The sequence below is a fragment of the Suricata suricatta genome, chromosome 6, assembly GCF_006229205.1.
Source record: "Suricata suricatta isolate VVHF042 chromosome 6, meerkat_22Aug2017_6uvM2_HiC, whole genome shotgun sequence".
NCBI classification, from domain to species: Eukaryota; Metazoa; Chordata; class Mammalia; order Carnivora; family Herpestidae; genus Suricata; species Suricata suricatta.
This window is the reverse complement of record NC_043705.1, coordinates 121,084,630-121,103,262: the sequence shown is the minus strand read 5'-3', so window position 1 is coordinate 121,103,262 and position 18,633 is coordinate 121,084,630. Positions and strand designations below refer to the sequence as shown.

The 18,633-nt window shown below is 38.4% G+C and overlaps 1 protein-coding gene across 1 annotated transcript in view; it reads left to right on the top strand.

Moving 5' to 3' along the window:
* Nucleotides 1-18,633, top strand: part of SPEF2 (sperm flagellar 2) — a 172,681-nt gene that overhangs the window by 17,536 nt on the left and 136,512 nt on the right. The window contains exons 3-7 of the mRNA XM_029941009.1: nucleotides 1,174-1,426; nucleotides 4,576-4,746; nucleotides 7,111-7,251; nucleotides 8,686-8,750; nucleotides 13,254-13,440. Of these exons, the coding sequence (XP_029796869.1) occupies nucleotides 1,174-1,426; nucleotides 4,576-4,746; nucleotides 7,111-7,251; nucleotides 8,686-8,750; nucleotides 13,254-13,440 (817 nt within the window). The remainder of the gene's footprint in view (nucleotides 1-1,173; nucleotides 1,427-4,575; nucleotides 4,747-7,110; nucleotides 7,252-8,685; nucleotides 8,751-13,253; nucleotides 13,441-18,633) is intronic.

Here is an 18,633-nt window from a genome sequence, read left to right as displayed (position 1 = left end):
AAGTTAGAGCAAGGAGGGAATAGGCCAGTGGTTAAAACTGATATTTGCATCTAGTTGGAACACAAAGAGGCACAAGAATTGAAAATGCATCCAGCATCTCTTTGGTCTTCTATTTGTCACTAGATTCATAGGCTCATTGACAGACCTAGATCATTTGAGACCCGTATTCCAACACTTACCTCAATTTATCATTTCTAGTTCACTCATGTGTTTGTCCCACTGTGAGCCCCTCAAGGGCAGGGAATACACTGTATTAATCTTTATCAGACTTTAATAAACTATTAAAATCTCATAGGTGATTCAAAAATAATTTAAAATTAGAAAGTCTTTACTGATTCTTAAAGTAGTCATATAAACTTTAAAGTGAAAATCGCATAATTAATTAGGTTGCATAGCTAATACTATTTAATCCAATATTTCTGACAGTGCCTGAGAGGATTGTTGTTTCGTTTGTTTGTTTTGTTTTGCTTTTTTGAGAGGATTGTTGTTAAAGTTGTCAGTGCAACATTTAGGGCTATTTTCAGACTTGAGTCATTAATATCATTTCAAGCAATGGAAATTAAATTTTTTAAATGTTTATTTATTTTTGAGAGAAACAGAGACCAAGCATGAGTTGGGGAGGGACAGAGAGATAGGGAGACACAGAATTGAAGGAAGCTGCAGGCTCTGAGCTGTCAGTCCAGAGTCCGATGTGGAGCTCGAACCCACAAATCATGAGACCATGACCTGAGCCCAAGTCCACCACTTAACCCACTGAGCCACAAGCCACCGAGGCACCCCTAAAGAAATGGGATTCTAAATTACAGTTTTGCCTTCTGGGTAAAATATTTTTCAAAACTATAGCTGTTTTTCCGTTTAGAACAAGTCACTTAGATATCTCTTTTTGTGCTGACTTCCTATAAAAAATTCTAGCCTCTATTTAAGCAGAAAAGTGTATAAAATGAGTTTTTAGTTTCACTATTCAAGAGAAATAAGTGGGTGGAGTTGTGGACAATAGAAAATCTCAGTGTATTTACATGACTGAGTGGTTTCACAGAGGAACATGGATATTATAAAGAACATGGGATAATTCATCATATCAGATTATGATCATGCGTTGGATATTGTTGTTTGTGTTTAATTCCATGTAATTCCATGTCAGCGTCTAACTCTGACAAATATTTTTATGCCTAGAGTTTCAAATGCCAAACTTAATAATTTTTCTCGCTTGGAGCCAACACTTCGCCTTCTGGGTGTGCAGTTTGACCAGAATGTGGCCCACAGCATCATCACAGAAAAGCCTGGGGCGGCAACAAAACTTTTGTATCAGTTGTACACCGTTCTTCAGAAAAAGAAGAAAAGTGGGCTGACCGCAGTGGAGATGCAAACCATGCAGCCCCCAGCATATGCCAGATACCAAAGCATGAAAAGCGAGGCTTTTCGAGATGTAAGTACACAAAGGAACGTAAGCATACCGCCGTGTAAAACTTGGCAAGGGGACATGACGGACGTTGCATTTAAAAAAAGCCCCGTTGGGTGTCTGTGTCTGTTATGTATGTTATTGGCCATACTGGTGTTTTGTTTTATATTAATGCTTTCAATTCATATACCCATTTTGATGTTTCCCTCCACATGACCACCAGTGTATCAAATTCTGTGTGTTGCTAACTCCCAGTGTTTTTATGCCTTGCTCCATCTCTTTCCATTTTTGCCCTGTCATATCTCTGCTCATATCCCCGCGTGAGCTACTGCCACAACCTGCTAACATGTCTCTCGGGCTTCTGGCTTTCACCAGGTGTCAATCAACTGCTAGATGAATCTTCCCAAAATTCCACTTGCATTGGGTTTTGCTCAGGAACCTCCCATTTTACATATATCCTGTTTCCAACCTGGACTGACATTCAGGATCTTTCGCTAAACGGTCTCCACCTGTGTCTCTGACTGCATTTCTTCCCAGTCCTCAGCATAAAATCTGTCTTTTCTTCAGCAACCTGCCCTTGAATAGCTCTTGTGTATCTCTGCTCCCCTCTCCCTCTCACCCAAGCTTCCCAAGCTTACACTTCTCATCTCTCCTCTTCCTGCAAACTTTTCTCCATCTACTTCTGCGGCAACCTTCCCAGTACACGTGGATTCCTCCTGTGGAACTCCTAGGGCACACGCAACTCTCACTCTCTGGTGTTAACCTCCTGCTGTTGGTGTTGTTGGCTGACTTCCATGGTTTATGTGTCATAAAGCCTCACAAGATTTTTAGTTCCTTAAATTCAAGGAATATGCCTGGTGCAATGATTTGAACATTGCATATAGTCATTAAGTGTGTTTTGATTAATTGATACAGCTTTTTAGTTCAAAGTATCCTCTAGTGCCTGTGCTATTTCCTTATGGTAACTGAAGTACATTAACTTTTCCAGGCCTCTAGGATAATGGGGGGTGCTGCCCTCATGAAATGCACTAAATAGAAATGGAAACAATTAAATGTGTGCATTGAATTTATGAAGAAACAATGACATAATAGATGTGAGGGCCATCTCCACTTTTAGATTTGCCGATTCTTAAGAGCTTTATGAGCCCAGTAGCAGAAGGAGCTCAGCATTCATAGAGAGCTGGAAATTAGATTAGGCTTACAGCCGAAGAACTTGGTATTATAGCCTGCCTCCTTCACAAGCAAGCTAACTTTGACCCAATCCCTGAAACACTCTCAGCCTCTAGTTCTCTCTTTTCCCAACTGTTAGAACAAAATTGATTATCTCCACCTGCCTCAGAATTAGGCTTTTTTTTTTTTTTAAGGAAACAGTATACAAGTTCTTTATAAAGTTTAAAATAGCAACAAGCGCTGTAAGAGCCATGTGCTTGAGGTCAAGAAGCCCCTGGGTTTAACGTTGCCATGGTGACCTTCCCAGAGTCAGTCATTCATTTGTTGAACAAATATTTGTTGGGTTCCTATTTTATGTTAGGCAATTGCACCGTGACCAACACAAGGATGATCCCGACCCCCTTGGAGATAAAATTTTAGGGAGAGAAAAATGTTTCAGTGGAGTAGTGTGGAATGTCAATGAGTAGTGTGAGTTGAATCACCAATTGAAATGAAGAAGACTGGAGCATAGACTATCCATGCAAGAAATGTGGAGGAAAAAGAGAAGAGAAAATAAGAACAGTAGCTACAGGAGAGAAGCTCAAGAGAAATGTGAGATTATTTGTTTCCTTTATAGATAGAGACAGGGACAACTTGCCAGTTCAGAAAAAGAATCAGTGGCGGGAGATGACTGGTGTGAGAACCAAGTGGAACAAGGTTCTCTGGGGAAGAAAGGAGGATGAACCTGATGGGCCAGGTGGAGGAGGAGATATTTTAGGAAGGAGCTAGACATGCATTTTTCTTTGATCCTGATGGAGGAAAATTCAGGTGTCTATTCCATAATAATACTGACTAAAATTTATTGATCGTACATAGTGAGTGCAAAGCCCTGTTCCAGGTGCCATGTATCTGTTATTTCCTTTGATCTTCACAACAGCCCTATGAGATAGGTGCTTTTATTGTTCCCATTTTACAGATGATGAAAGTGAGGTGCAAAGGGGTTAGGTAACTTGCCCAACTTAATGCAGCTAGTAGGTGGTAGAGTTGAAACAAATCTAGGCAGTGGGCTTCTAGAAGCCACATTCTTAACAGGGGGCTCCATTATATCTCAGTGAGTATTTTCTGGGTTGGTGGGGAGGGTAATAATTAAGCTGAAGATATAGACATGTATTGAGGGAGAAAAGTAGGATGTTCTAGGACCTTGCATTTTTGTTGCCTCTGTGAAGATGGAGGCCAGGCCATTTTTTAAAATAGTTTATTGTCAAGTTGGTTTCTATATAACAGCCAGTGCTCTTCACCACAAGTGCCTTCTTTAAAGACTAGAAGAGCAGGAAGGTGTGTAAGGGCTTAAAGTCAACTGATCGGTCCCTAAATGACCTTCTGAGTAAGTGCCAGGATCTACTGAGGCAGTTTTAAAAGAGAAGGACCAAAAATGGTTTGAGAAATAATATCATTTGAGAAAAAACTTTTTGTAAGTCTTTAGCTTTTAAGGATTACTTTTGGATATAAACATTTTAGTTAAATACGTTAGCCATGCTGCTTTGTACCCCACTTTATAATCATCTTTGAAGTTCGTTTTCTTATACTGTTACACTCTCATTTCCAGTGGCCTGGAAGATTTCATGTTTCTTCACTTTTTACTAGGAGGTAGCTTATATAATGGAAAGAATCTGGCTCCTCATATTATCTCGTATACACTGAATTGGCTTTGTAAAATTACTCTTATGAAAATGTACTTCTAAGAACACATTCATATAAAGAATACTATTTATTAAAAATTTACCTCAGGGCAAAAAATATAAAAGTATAATGAGACTATTTTATAAGAAGGAATTAAAATCATGTGTTTATTGTTTTTATGTAAATTAAATATATAAGTGATTAGTATGGGGCTTGGATTTAGTTTAACCATCAACAATAGTATTTCATAGAAATTTTATTTTGAAGACAAGTTTATGTGTGCTTATAATGACAGTACACTTTTATTTTCTAATAATGGAATCTTTTGAAATGCTTTCTTCATTTAGAGACTTAGAAACCTGATACCACGTCAAACTGATTTCAATCTGATGCGGGTTACACACAGGTTTCGAGAAAAATATAAGCACACGAAAGAAGATCTTATCCACATGAATTTTGAGAAACTTGAAAATTTCCAAAAACTCAAGGAAGAACAAAGATGTTTTAATATGGAAAAGGTTTTATAGTACAACTTTTCCGGAAATTCATTAGTACATAGTGGTATAGTGTTTGTGATTTAAGCCGATAGTACACATTGCATAAGCATTAATGTAGCTCAAGTAGCATGTTCCTTTGATTTGTGCTCTGCCCTGCTCTCCCCGTTCTCCCCCTCTGTTTCCCCTTTTCTCCATCCCCACACCTTCTGTCTCCTCTCCCTGAGACTAAGAACAAGAACTGCCATTCTCTGGGGTGGCAGGACAACTTAATCTCTTTCTTAAGTTGTCTGGTTGAAATCAATGCTTCCGATGCCTTAGCGGTAGGGGATTGCCCCTCACCACTCCAGTGAGGACTTATGGCTCTTGTCCCCACTAAGGGCCGTAGAACGTCCCCCTCTCTGGTGCCGCTTCTGCAATCCCTCAGTCTTCCTGTCCTGCCTCATTTTTTCTCATCCTGACAATGTGGGGTAATTTTCTGTTTGCTTCCTTTTCCAACCCCCTTAAAAATCTCTTAATTTCCTTCTGGCCATTCTTGCTTTGACTGACTCCCCTCTGTTTCTCAAACTCCTCTGAAAATCTTTAGTGATCTCCTATGCCTTTAAGAACCTGAGCACATGATGGTGTGTGGAATCACTAAGGATTTTTAAGAGAATTTCAGATGACTAGTATGGAATGTGTAAACTACAGGCAAAAGAATTATAGCTCTGTTTATTGCACGATAAATCACTTTTTAATTCATATATTTAGAATGACAAGAAATTAAGATATCCTGAATGTAGTCATCCCCCTGTGTGGAGGGAAGAAATGATGAGAGACACACTCTGGAACATCTTACCATCCCATTACTTACCAGAGAGTAGAGGGTTGGGCCTCCCCTTCACAACCATGGTCAGGAGACAAGGTACTCTTACAGTATGTTTAAGTCAAAACCAAGTGCTGGGACTCTAATTTTTAAGGAACCAGCCTGTCTGACTTTGATGTGTCAAGTGTAATGCAGAAAGTCTCCTAAGAAAGTTGGGAGAAAGGAAATATGAAACCACTAAATGTTCTGAAATAACTTATGTTTAACAATGGTAGGAAGCAAATAGGACAAAGGGCAGAGCCTATGTATCCCTGGTTTTCTAAAGAAGAAAAGATCTTTAGATTTTGGAAAGTAAAATGACAAGAAAATTTTTAAGTATATTTAAATTATAATTTTTTACTTTTAGTGGTTAAAGTTACTCTTCTTTGGGTATAGGAATTAATGATCTTATTTGTTCTTTAATGTAATCCTTTAGTAGTAAAGTCATGATTAATTTTACATATTACTTTTTTTAGATGTTTATTTATTTTGAGAGAGAGAGAGAGAAAGAACATGAGCAGGGGAGGGGCAGAAAGAGATGGAGAGAGAGAATCCCAAGCAGGGCTTGATCCTACGAACCATGAGGCCACAATAACCTGAGCCAAAATTAAGAGTCAGATGCTTAACTGACTGAGCCACGCAGGAGACCCTTTACATGTTCCTTCTTAGAGCATTTATTTTCTTTAATATTTTGATTCTCACTATTGTTTTCCTTTTAATTGTCCCTTCCTCCTTATATTCTACTGAAAATAATTACTGCCTACATAGAGATGATCCAATAATGTTATAACATAATTCAGTATTTAATCCAATATGTGAGGTTGCTTCTGAATTCATCATTTAAGTGTGACTGAGTTTGGGGGAAGTTTGTCATTTCTTCTGGGTTCCCCAGAAGTCCTCCTAGAGACCATCTCCTAAGTGGAATTTTTTCTGCAGACCACCTTTAGTGACAGCATTTTCTCTTTACATTATTGGGCAGGTCAGGAAGGTAGAATTAGGAAAGAATTCTGTTTTTCTTCATATTTGAGACATTTTTTATTGCCCTTTTAGTATCATCACCCAGAAAAAGGATACACACATTTGATAGGAATTATTTGAGGATTCCAAAATCGTATTAATATTATATTTTTCAATATGAGTCATATTGAGAGGCACCTGAGTGGCTCTGTTGGTTGAGTGTCCGACTTCAGCTCGGGTCATGGTCTCATTGCTTATTAGTTCAAGCCCCATGTCGGGCTCTGTGCTGACAGCTCAGAGCCTGGAGCCTGCTTTGGATTCTGTGTCTCCCTCTCTCTCTCTGCCCCTTCCCTGCTTACTCTGTCTCTCTCTGTCTCTCAAAAATAAATAAAAACATTTAAAAAAATAAAAAATATGAGTCATATTGACATCTGCTTCCTAATATTACACAGCTGTGACCCTTAGTCCACTGGTAAATTGCTGGGTTCTGAGAGTTTCAGTGGAAAAATGTATGTATGTGAACCTGAGTGTATAGCATAGCCTGTTATTCTAATGCATGGAATAATTAATGTATACGGGACATGCAGCAACGCTTGAGCAGAAGACGACAAAATGAAATAATGGCCAAAATCCAAGCAGCTATCATTCAGATTCCTAAACCTGCATCAAACCGTACTTTGAAAGCACTCGAGGCGCAAAAAATGATGAAAAAGAAAAAAGAGGCAGAGGTAAGGTGATAATCCTTTAATAGGGCGTTGTGTTAATCTTTTTCTAAAACATAGAGAGAGAACTCCCCCAACTTCTTAGTTCCTTTTCCTATTATCTGTGGCATCGTTCCTTCTCATTCAAAACCCCTCCACTGCATGCATATCTAATCCATTTTATACTGTTATTTGTTCGGAATCAGAGAATGTAGCTTTAGGTCAGGGATAAGAAACTCATATTAAATGACAGTACCAATCTAGACTCCTGTGTTGAGAAGGATCCTGTGGTCACTACAAAGTAGTATAGAATAGTGCCTCTGTGATGGGCCGTAACAGCCATGGACACAGGTGTCATTCAAGGTGCACTTGGCATTCCCACAATGCTTTACTCAAATCTTTCTCACCATGCATTTTTCTGAGTCCAGAAATGTTAAGTGGTTTGCTTGCCTACTTTCAACTTAAGATACCTATCCTAGTGATATTTTACTGACCTACCAGCTGTCAGTCATTCCAGTAGGATACGGTGTGCTTATATTTCACAGGGAAGCAATATGACATTTTGATACTAATTCTTCCAATCTACACTGCATATGCTACAGTGGTTATTAATGATATGCTCTCCTGTGACCTCAGGAAAAGAATAATAGCTACCATTTATTGAGAATCTGCTATATGTCAGTCTGGGTTGGCCGCTTTACATTATCTTTATTTTGTAAATAACTCTCCAACTAGGGTATTATTGCTCTCCATTTCTAAGTAAGGAAACTGAGACTCCAGAAGCCTCTGTGTTTCACTCTCATCCACAGTGCTGGTTGGTAAAGCAGAGACAGCACGTCTCTCCAGTATCTAAATCTCTTGTGTTTTGTGTTAATCCATACTTCTTTATTTTTTAATATTTGAAAAAGATCTTATACTTGATTCTAAAGAATAATACCCATAAGGATTTTTCAGACCCAAATTTTAAAAAAGTATATAGTTCTTATATTTCTCTGAGTTGATTAAAGCTTATTCATAAAGATTTGCAGTAGACAGAAGATGAGCAAAAATAATTTTGAGAGAGCAAATTAATAAATAATGTTGCACAAGAAATGCTTAAAATATCTGAGGCAACAATTTTTGAAGAAGTATTTATATCCAAAAATTCTTACGCTTATTTAAAAGAATTGCAGGTAAAAGTCCATGGCCTCACTCCTAGGTAATCATCTTTCTCATCAAATGGCCTTTGTTACACTGTCAGAACTGGAATCGTGAACAGAATAATTCAAGTTAGGCAGTTTTCACATTCTCTGAGTTGTAGCTAGCCTGAGCAGAATTATAAAAATATCCTAGAGTACAGCCTTTTATATCTTATCTCCTAATTAGCTTGGAATAGTAGTACGTACCATCTTGTAAATTTGTAAAATGAAGATTTTCAGTGGTTTTTAGAGGCAGAAAATTGATAATGAATTGTCTTTAAAGGATGTGGCCAATGAGATTAAGAAGTTTGAAGCATTAATAAAAAAGGATCTCCAAGCAAAAGAAAGGTGAGATGTGAATTGCTGTAACTTCATTTTGTCCTACTGTAACTTTGAAATGCTTAGAAATAGTTTATTGGGAGTAGCTGCTCCAAAGATCTTTTTACTTTGTTGAATTTTCATGAGGGGAATATATGAAGGAAGGTAAATGAGCTAAAATTTGGATGAATTGTTCATTAACAACTTTTGTGAAGAACAAGAGGGAAAGTGTCTATTATGAGATGTGAAGTTAATTTATTTTTCTATGCTGTGCTTACTGTCGTAAGTTTACACACTTTTAAAACATTCATGAAAATTGTTTCAGGTTAACCACTAATTTAAATTTATCACAGTAAAGACTTTATTAGACTCTAGTTGGTTCCTTTCATGTTGCATCCTCAGCATTTAGCACAGGGAACAGCAATAAAAAGTTGTCAGATGAGTTTTACTGTCACTAAGACGGTCAGTTCCATGAGTTCATTGCAAAAAATGCCTGGTTAATGGGCTTCATTTGCCCAAAGATAAAGATCCTCTCTCTTTTTCTTTCCTATTAGAGGTCATTGGCTCACAGAAGATAATCGATTAGGGATTATGGATTACATAGGTAGGAGCAACTTGAGTTCTTCTGCATTTTTTTTTTAAATGTTTTATTTACTTTTGATACAGAGAGAGATAGAGCATGAGAGGGGGAGGGGGAGAGAGAGAAGGAGACACAGAACCGGAAGCAGGCTCCAGGCTCTCAGCCAGCTGTCAGCACAGAGCCTGACGTGGGGCACGAACCCACAAACATGAGATCTGACCTGAGCCGAAGCCGGAGGCCCAACCGACTGAGCCACCCAGGTGCCCTGAGTTCTTCTGCATTTTTAAGTCAAAACTACCCAAATTCTAGTCACTTAACTTTTATGGAAGATGGATTAAATCTCAGTTAAAGAAGAAAAACAGACACAAATTATGAAAATCAGTTCCAGTAGTATTTCTGAGGGAAATAAACAATCAAATGAAGAGGAGTAAGAAAAAGAAGAAGAGATGGTGAGGAAGTCAGGTATGGAAGGAAAAGAAAGCAAAATGAAGGATACATTTATTACCTTCTCTTCTACCCTCTGCAGAAACTCTTTTTTAAAAAAAAAGGTTTTTTTCACTTGAGAGAGATACAGCATGACTGGGAAGAGGCAGAGAGGGAGAAAGAAGAGGGAGCCCAAGCAGGTTCCATGCTGCTCCCACAGAGCCTGATGTGGAGCTCAACTCACAAAAAAAGATTGCTCCTGGGGTTCTGGCCATTCGATCCATGTTCTCGATGTAAGGAAGGATTGGCAAAAAGTAGAAAAAGCTGAAATAGCTCCTTCTAAGAAGCTTCCCCAAAGTCCCAGGTAACATTGGTGCTTTCATTTTATTGGCCAGACTTCATGGCCATACCGAGCAGAATGGAAGGCTGGGAACTGTAGTCTTTAGCTGGGTACGTTGTTTTCCTGAATATAACCAGGGCTCTGTTTTGAGGAAAAAGGAAAGGAAATAGCAGTGTCTATCACAGGTCCTTTCCATGTAGAAGCCTTAACTTGGTCATGCCAGAGACTTAGCCCTGGGAGGCATGAAACATAGACATCCTCACTTCAATTCTCAGAGGGACAAGATAGGTCTTGGGGTTGCCAGACTCCCTGGTCCTGTCACCTGTGACAGTGCAGCCCCATCTGGGACTGCAAACCCCTTCCAGTAGGCTGCAAGAGAGCGTTTTCTCTTTAAAGAATGTTGGGAAGCACTGGTCTTGAGAAAACTTTTAAATGTTATGGGACGTTATGTCCTTTGTTAAGCCCCTTTTATTAATCACTACATTAGTTCATTCTCAATATTTAGTTTAGGATCAAGCATGTTCTGGGCTCTTTCAAAAACTTCACACTACTTAATGCCAGAAAGCACTAAAATCTCATAAGTTGACCAGAAGGAGCAATTTCTGCAGCTGCCTCTTTCACAGTTGCTCCTGACACAGTTCCTCAGGGACGTCACCTCTAAGTCCATCTTTTTTCTTCTGTGGAAAAGTGAAATGTTGTCTCAGAGAAACTCAGGAGCTCTCATGGCTGCTTTTTACCCAAATGTACAATGTCTTTATTTTCTAAAACAAACAATAAATGCTATTTTATAGCTGTTATATACATATACATATATATAAACATACAGATATATACATGGATATATATATTTTAGCTGAGATTGTTGGCTGCTGTAATTTGACATTTGGATTCATAGATTTTCTTTAGTCTGTTCCTATCAATTACTTTTTTTTTTACTTTTTTTTAATGTTTTATTTATTTTTGAGTCACAGAGAGAGAGGGAGACACAGAATCGGAAGCAGGCTCCAGGCTCTGAACTCGAACCCATGAACCATGAGATCATGACCTGAGCTGAAGTTGGGCACTTAACCAACTGAGCCACCCAGGCGCCCCCAATTACTTTTTAAATACACACAAATTTGGCCAAGGTTCCAATCACTAGTCATGTAATAACACACCAATTATTAACCCTGTGGAGGCCTGACAAGCAGATATAGAGAAAACATAATTATTGCCGAGAAACCCACATCTAGGAAAATGAATATTCAACTAAATATCATGTAGCTTTCTTCAGCCTTTAATTGGAATGAGATAGCAGATGGATGGTGAAGGGCAGACTGATTGATACATAAAGGACAAAGACTATGTTAAGTATATTAACCCATGTATAATCAAAAGCAAACTCTTTATAAGATCACACTTGAGTAAAAATATAATAAGAATTTTAATGAGTAATCTAAAAAGTTATGCCACATTTTCATAAGTACTTAATTGAACTAAATCTTAGTAAATACGGTTAAACTTTGTCTTTGATCCTCCTGAGGCTTTTCTGGCTACACAAGCTCTGCTCAAGACCTCTTAGTGACAGAATACAACTGGAGGTTGAGCCCCTGCTGATAAAGTAACCAGAATTTCAGTGTGTGATTTTTAAAAACTTACTCTGTATAGTGCTTCTTAGCATATCTGAAACTTAGCAGACATCAACTAAATGTCAGGATGATGAGGCTCATGGGCAGAGAGGAGTGTACTACGGTATTCATGAGCTCAGAGTTCATCTGGGAGCCGCAAATGTACAAAAAATGAACCATAATACAATATGATCTATGCTATATACATGCAATTATTACTACTTCATTAAACATGAATTAACTGTGCTTTTATACTTCTGTAATACTTCTGTTTGTGTAAGAAGATGACTATTTAGTTCCTACATACAATAATGTATCCTTGTCTTTTGAATAAGACAGTAAGTTATATTTAAACTGAATACATTAATAACTTATAATATTAAAAATAATTACTTATAATATTAAAACTTGTTATTTACTGTCAGGTAACAAGATACATCTTGTCCCATTCTACTGTTGTATTGGGTTTATTTTGTAAGGAGATAATGCAGATAAGAATTATTTCATCCTTATATACATAAAAATGTGTATTTTACTTTTCTTAACAGACTTCTATTTATTTATTTTAATGTTTATTTATTTTTGAGAAAGAGAGAGAGAAAGAGAAATGTGAATGAGGGAGAGGCAAAGACAGAGGGAGACAGAATAAGCAGGCTTTAGGCTCTGAGCTGTCAGCACAGAGCCTGATGTGAGGCTCGAACTCATGAACTCTGATATCATCTGAGTTGAAGTCAGACCCTTAACTGACTGAGTCACCCAGGCACCCCTGTATCTTTTACTTTCAAAGATAACTTTTGAACGAGTCTATAAATTCTGTACTAAGCCACCATCATTCCACTAAACTGAGAGTGTTTGCTTTCTGTTGGTAAGACCACCAGGCTCTCCCCGAGCCTTCATTTTGGACCTGAGGTGGGACAAGAAGCCAAGTAGGTCTTCTTACTTGTGTCTCCAGGACTTGGGCAAGAGGCGAGGTCAGTCTTGTAGGTGCAAGCGTGGCATGATGAGCAAGTCAATTTTTAGCTGGAAAGCTTGCAGTAAGAGCGGGCCCACTGCTCTAAGCATTCAGGACGCTGGTGGGAGTTCATAGAGCAACTTGCATTTGCACAGGGGAGTAGTGGACTGAGCCATCCATGGAAGTACTCTCCGTGTCCTGACGTCAGTAGAACTGGCTGACTTTTGCGGAGGTGTGCCTCTCCTGACACTTTGGTTATCAATATTGTGCTTACTCTTAACTCAAGACCGGAGAGGCAAGAGGCCTAGAGCCAGCACACAGGAAAGGGAAAGAAACCCCAATCTCTCAGCACGGTGAAGACCATGGGAAGTGAAAGAACAAATAGACGATAGGCCTAGAAAGAAGACTATGCTACGGACCTCCCAATGTACAGTCCAGAAATAGGGTGAATGGAATCAAATGCTAAGACATGGATGTCACAGTGAAGTTCTAAGGTGCGCTTTAATGCTTGGATTAATAAGTTAACAGAGCACTGAAGAGAGCCTTTTCCTGAGGTCTTCCTCCATAGTTGTAAGTAGTGGCATGTGCTTACATTGTTTCTCTAAATCCAAATAAAAACCGTTGTCCTTAGTGCCTCCAAGCCTTCTTCAGATACAGCAGGCCAGACAACTACTGATTTGTTAAACACTTATTCGGATGATGACTACATTAAAAAAATCCAAAAGCGCCTTGAGGAGGATGCTTTTGCGCGAGAGCAAAGGGAGAAAAGACGGCGGAGGCTGTTGAGGGAACAGTTAATAGCCCACGAAGCACAGGAGGTAAGATGCTTAGATATTCCTGGAATAATAGTGCTGGAAACTCCGCAAGATTTAGTCTTTTATACATACATCTGTGTACCTTATTTATTTAGTATCAGTTACTCTGAACCAGATGTCAATAGAACATCTTCACGTCATCATGGCAAATATACTCAGGAAAAACTATATAAAACATTCACTGAAGAATTTAAAATCTGGTCATGGTTCTACAACATCGTGAATGTGCTTTTTACCACTGAACTGTACCCTTAAAAATAGGTGAGATGGTAATTTTTATGTATAATTTCCCACAATTAAAAACTACCGACAAAAAAGGAATCTAAAATCTATGTCAACGATGTGTATCTATTGCTACCTTTGGAGGTTAGAGGGGGCTTTTTCCCAGTTCTTTTGAGGTATAATTGACAAATAAATACTGTATATACTTAATGTGTTCAGTGTGATGGTTTGATATACAAATACCTTTTGAAATGATTGCCATGATGAAACTAACTGGCATATCCATCACCTCACGTAGTTTTTTGTGTGTTTGGTGAGAACACTTAAGGTCTACATTTATAAATTCAACGTTTTTAGGTTGACATGTAAGTGGGATTATGCAGTATTTATCTTTCTATGTTTGACTTATTTCACTTCGCATAATGCCTTCCAGGTGCATCCATGTTGTTGCAAATGGCAGAATTTCCTTTTTTAAGGCTTAATAATGTGCCCATTGTGTATATACATTAAGTTTTCTTTATCCATTTATCCATCAATGGATAGGTTTTTCCCTATCTTGGCTATTGGGAATAGTGCTACAGTGAACATGCGGATGCAGACATCTCTTGGCGACAGGGATTTAATTTCCTTTGAATATATGCCCAGAAGTGGTATTGCTGGGTTGAATGGCAGTTCTATTCATAGTTTTTTGAGGAACCACCATATTGGATTCCATTAAAGTGACACCAATTTACATTCCCAGCAGCAGTTTCCAAGGGCTCCCTTTCTCCACGGCCTTGCCGGCACTTGTTCCCTCTTCTGTGTGTATTTGTTTTTTAATGTAATAGTCATTCCAACAGATGTGAAGTGATATCTCATTATGGCTTTAATTTGCATTTCTCTGGTAATTATTGATGTCGAGCACCTTTTCATATACCTATTGGTCATTTGTTTGCCTTCTTTTGAGAAATATCTGTTTGGGTCCTTTACCCATTTTTAAATTGGGTTATTTGGGGTTTTGCTATTAAGTTGTTTGAGTTCCTTATATTGTGGATATTGACTAAATGTAAATTTGCAAATATTTTCTCCTATTCTTTAGGTTGCCTCTTCACTCTGTTGATGGCTTCTTTAATATGTAGAAACTTTTTAGTTAAATGTAATTCTACTTATATATCTTTGCTTTTGTTACCTGTACTTTTGGAGTCACATTTAAAAAAAATTGTCTAGACCAATGTCAAGAAGCTTTTTCCGCTATACTTTCTTCTAGTAGTTTTATAATTTCAGGTCTTATGTGTACGTCTTTAATCCATTTTGAGTTGATTCTTATATACAGTGTGAGATAAGGGTGCATTTTCATTCTTCTGGATGTGGACCTCCAGTTTTCCCAGCACCATTTGTTGAAGAGGCTGTCTTTACCCATTATATAGCCTTGGCACTCTTGTTGAAGATCAGTTGACTGTATAAGTATGGAATTATTTCTGGACTCTCTATTCCATTCCATTGGTCTATATGTCTGTTTTTATGATGGTACCATACTGCTTTGAATATCATAACTTTGTAATATATTTTGAAATCAGGCAGTGTGATGCCTACAGTTCTCTTCTTCTTGCTAAAGATTGTTTTGTCTATTCAGATATTTTGTGGTTCCATATGACTTCTGGTATTTTTTTTTAATTTCTATGAAAAATGCTATTGGAAATTTGATAGGGATTTTATTGAATCTGTAGATGACTTTAAATATTATGGACATTTTAGCATTACTAACTCTTCCAGTCTCATGAACATGAGATATCTTTCCATCTATTTGTGTATTCTTTAATCCCTTTCATCAATGTTTTGTGGTCTTTGGTGTACAGATCTTTTACTTCCTTGATTGAATTTATTCCTAAATAATTTATTATTTTTCATGCTATTATGAGGCATTGTTTCCCTCATCTCTTTTTCAGAATATCCATTATGTATAGGAACATAGCTGATTTTTATATGTTGATTTTATATCCTGCAACTTTACCAAATACGTTTTTTAGTTCTGACGTATATTTTTTGTTGCTGTTGTTGGAGTCTTTAGAGTTTTCTTCCTTTTTAAATATATTTGAAGGGGAGGGAGGCTGATTTGAGATGCAAATGTAAATAGGACAACTTTGTATGCCTGAAATATGAAAGACCAGTTTCATATAAGTACAAAAAGTGAAACAGTTTATCCATGGATTCACTCCTTTCTTAGAGAAAAACTTAAAAAATAACTGTCCTCTCTTTGTGGTAAATAGTTATTTCTTCAGATTTATGTATATCTTTACTCAACCTTACATCTTTAATTTTACTTGATAGTCTCTCTTTTAATTAAAATTATACATTTTGGAAATTAAATAATTAAAAAGTAGATTGTAAAATAACTATTTCAAATTTTATTAACAAGCAATGGAATTTTGAACATATTTCCATTTAATGTTACAAAACCCTTACATACTGGTTGCTAGATTTTTTCTTTCTATCTGTCTGCATATAACCTAGACCTGATATTTACCTGGCAAAAGGGGTGAATGAGTTCTTTCTGACTTTCCTCACTTTATATGAGGATGCTATTAGCATTGGTTTTTCACAGCTGTAGCCAGAGATTTGTTCTGGGACTCAGCCGCCTAAAGGACATGAAAGGAAGTTAGTGCTCTGGATATTTCCGTCAAGGGAACGGTTTCTTCTCAATTATGGGGAAAGATGCTATTCCTGCAGCCCGGCTGGGGTGTGCAGCAAGGGGCCTCCAAGCCCACTGCCTCCTTTAGTGCACGGCCCTGTCCCGCCATCCCTGCACAGTGGACACTAGGGCCGCTGCTTCAGTGGTGGAATGTGAAATTCCAATGTGCAACATGGCCTGTTTTTCTGTCCAACCTTCTGTCTTCCAAAGAAAAAAGTGACATTTTCCAGGGCTGGAATTGCCTCCGCTTCCCTCAGGTACCTGCTGCTTTGGGGGAGCATGTCATGAATCTGATGTCAGCCCAGGATGCGTTTACTCTGGCCCCATTTGTACTCCATCTACCAGAAGTGCCTCTGAATAGCTTCTGTAGCTTCCAGGTTGTGACAGTGTCCCCCTGGGGTTTGTACACTCCGTTTTAGTTGGGCTTGTGAAGAGAGAGCCAGAGATCTGTGCTCAAGTTGTTATCTTGCCTAGTGATTTATAAAGAAATGTGGTTATATGACTGAAACGATGAGATTTAGGGTGAGAAAGATCACTTTGAGTTTTTTGGACAATGAGTTTTGAAGAAGGGTTGGGGGGAAGGCATGGTAAAAGAAGGGTATACATTGTTTAAGGTAGAAGCAGTGTCAATAGGTGTGGAGTGGAGTAAGGCTGGTTTAACAACATACAGAGGAGTTGAAATAGACCACTTCATTGAGAATTGGGCATTAGGAATGATAAGAGCAGAATGAACTTAGGATGGCCCGAGCGTTTTAGGTCACAGTATCAGCTTTCTAGGGTTATCAACAGAGACGGGGAAATACTGGGGGAAGACCAGCAATGAAGGAGAGTTGATGAGTTTAGTTTAGGCATTTAAGTGGAGATTATGAACACAGTTTGTCCCTGGTCTTTTGGCTAGCATCTTGGTTGGGTCTTGGGACTCATTCCAACTCAACTGTCTCTACCCTCCCCCTTTCTGTATTATTTACTTGAAACTGGCATTTAAACATCAGACCCTTCCTCCACTTCTTAACCCAAACATGCTTGAATATTTAGCTTCCAGGTCTTTCTGACAATATCCCCTTCCTCCACATGAGCTGCTTGGGCATCTTTGGAGAACTAAGCAATCAGACAGATCAGGGTAAACCCGTAGCTCCAGCTCCTGGCAGAGGCAGAGAGCCTGGTAATCAAATTGAGGGTAATTTGGATTGTAACTCTGTCTAAATCTTCTGCAAATATAATTAAAAGAGAAAGGCAGGAGCGCATGAGTGGCTCAGTTGGTTAAGCATCAGACTTTGGCTCAGGTCCTGATCTCATGGTTCATGAGTTTGAGGCCCACTTTGGGCTCTGTGCTGATGACCTGGAGCCTGGAGCCTGCAGCCTGCTTCGGATTCTGTCCTCCCTCTCTTTCTGCCCCTCCCCTGCTCACACTCTGTCTCCCTCTCTCTCTCTCAAAAATAAATAACACTAAAAAAATTTTTTAAAGAGAAATATGACTTCTATTCCTTTTTATTTTATTCATTGTAGATATAAAATATTTCATCTGTGTTATAGGTAAAACAGACATCTGTAGGCTGCACTGAGCACCTACTGTGTTCGCATCCCAGGGAAATTTTTAGAAAAGTCTTGTACAATGGAACAAAAAATAAATCTTTTCCATTCAACTTTTGGGTGCTTGTCTTAATACATTTCACGCTTCTTCATACTTAAGCTTCATATCCATTGTATTGACTTAGCATTCAACAATCATTTCTTTTTCTTTTTCCCTTTCAAACCATAATGAGTTGTCACCCAAGCAGTAATAGAAACGGTTCTAACCAATCTAGTTTCTTCTTTACAAGTGTCAGAATAACCAGATCTCATTTGGACAACCAAATTGTCTTGCCATATAAACAACCAAATATAGAATATATTCTATATTATAGAACTCACTTGGAATAAAAAATCAAGGTTATATAAAAATATGGCCGCGACTATGCCTTATGTATCCCAAATCACCCCAAACTGTACTAGGCTGTTTGGGCTGGGCTCAGGCATGCTATCCTTTTGCTGGTCTCAGCTGGCATCCCTCACCTGTCTTTCATCAGCTGGTGGCTTGGCGGGAGCAGGGAAGACTGGGGCCTCTCTCTTTATGGTCTCTCATTTTCTAGCAGACCAGAAAATGTGGTGGCAGTGGTGGGGTCACAAGACAGTTAAGAAAATCAGTCCCAGGCTTTTGTTTTGTTTTGTTTGTCTTACTAATGTCCCATTGGCCAACTCAAGTCAAATAGTTACCCCAGACCCCATACCCCATATTTAAGGAGTGGAGAACTAGATTCTCCTTTTTC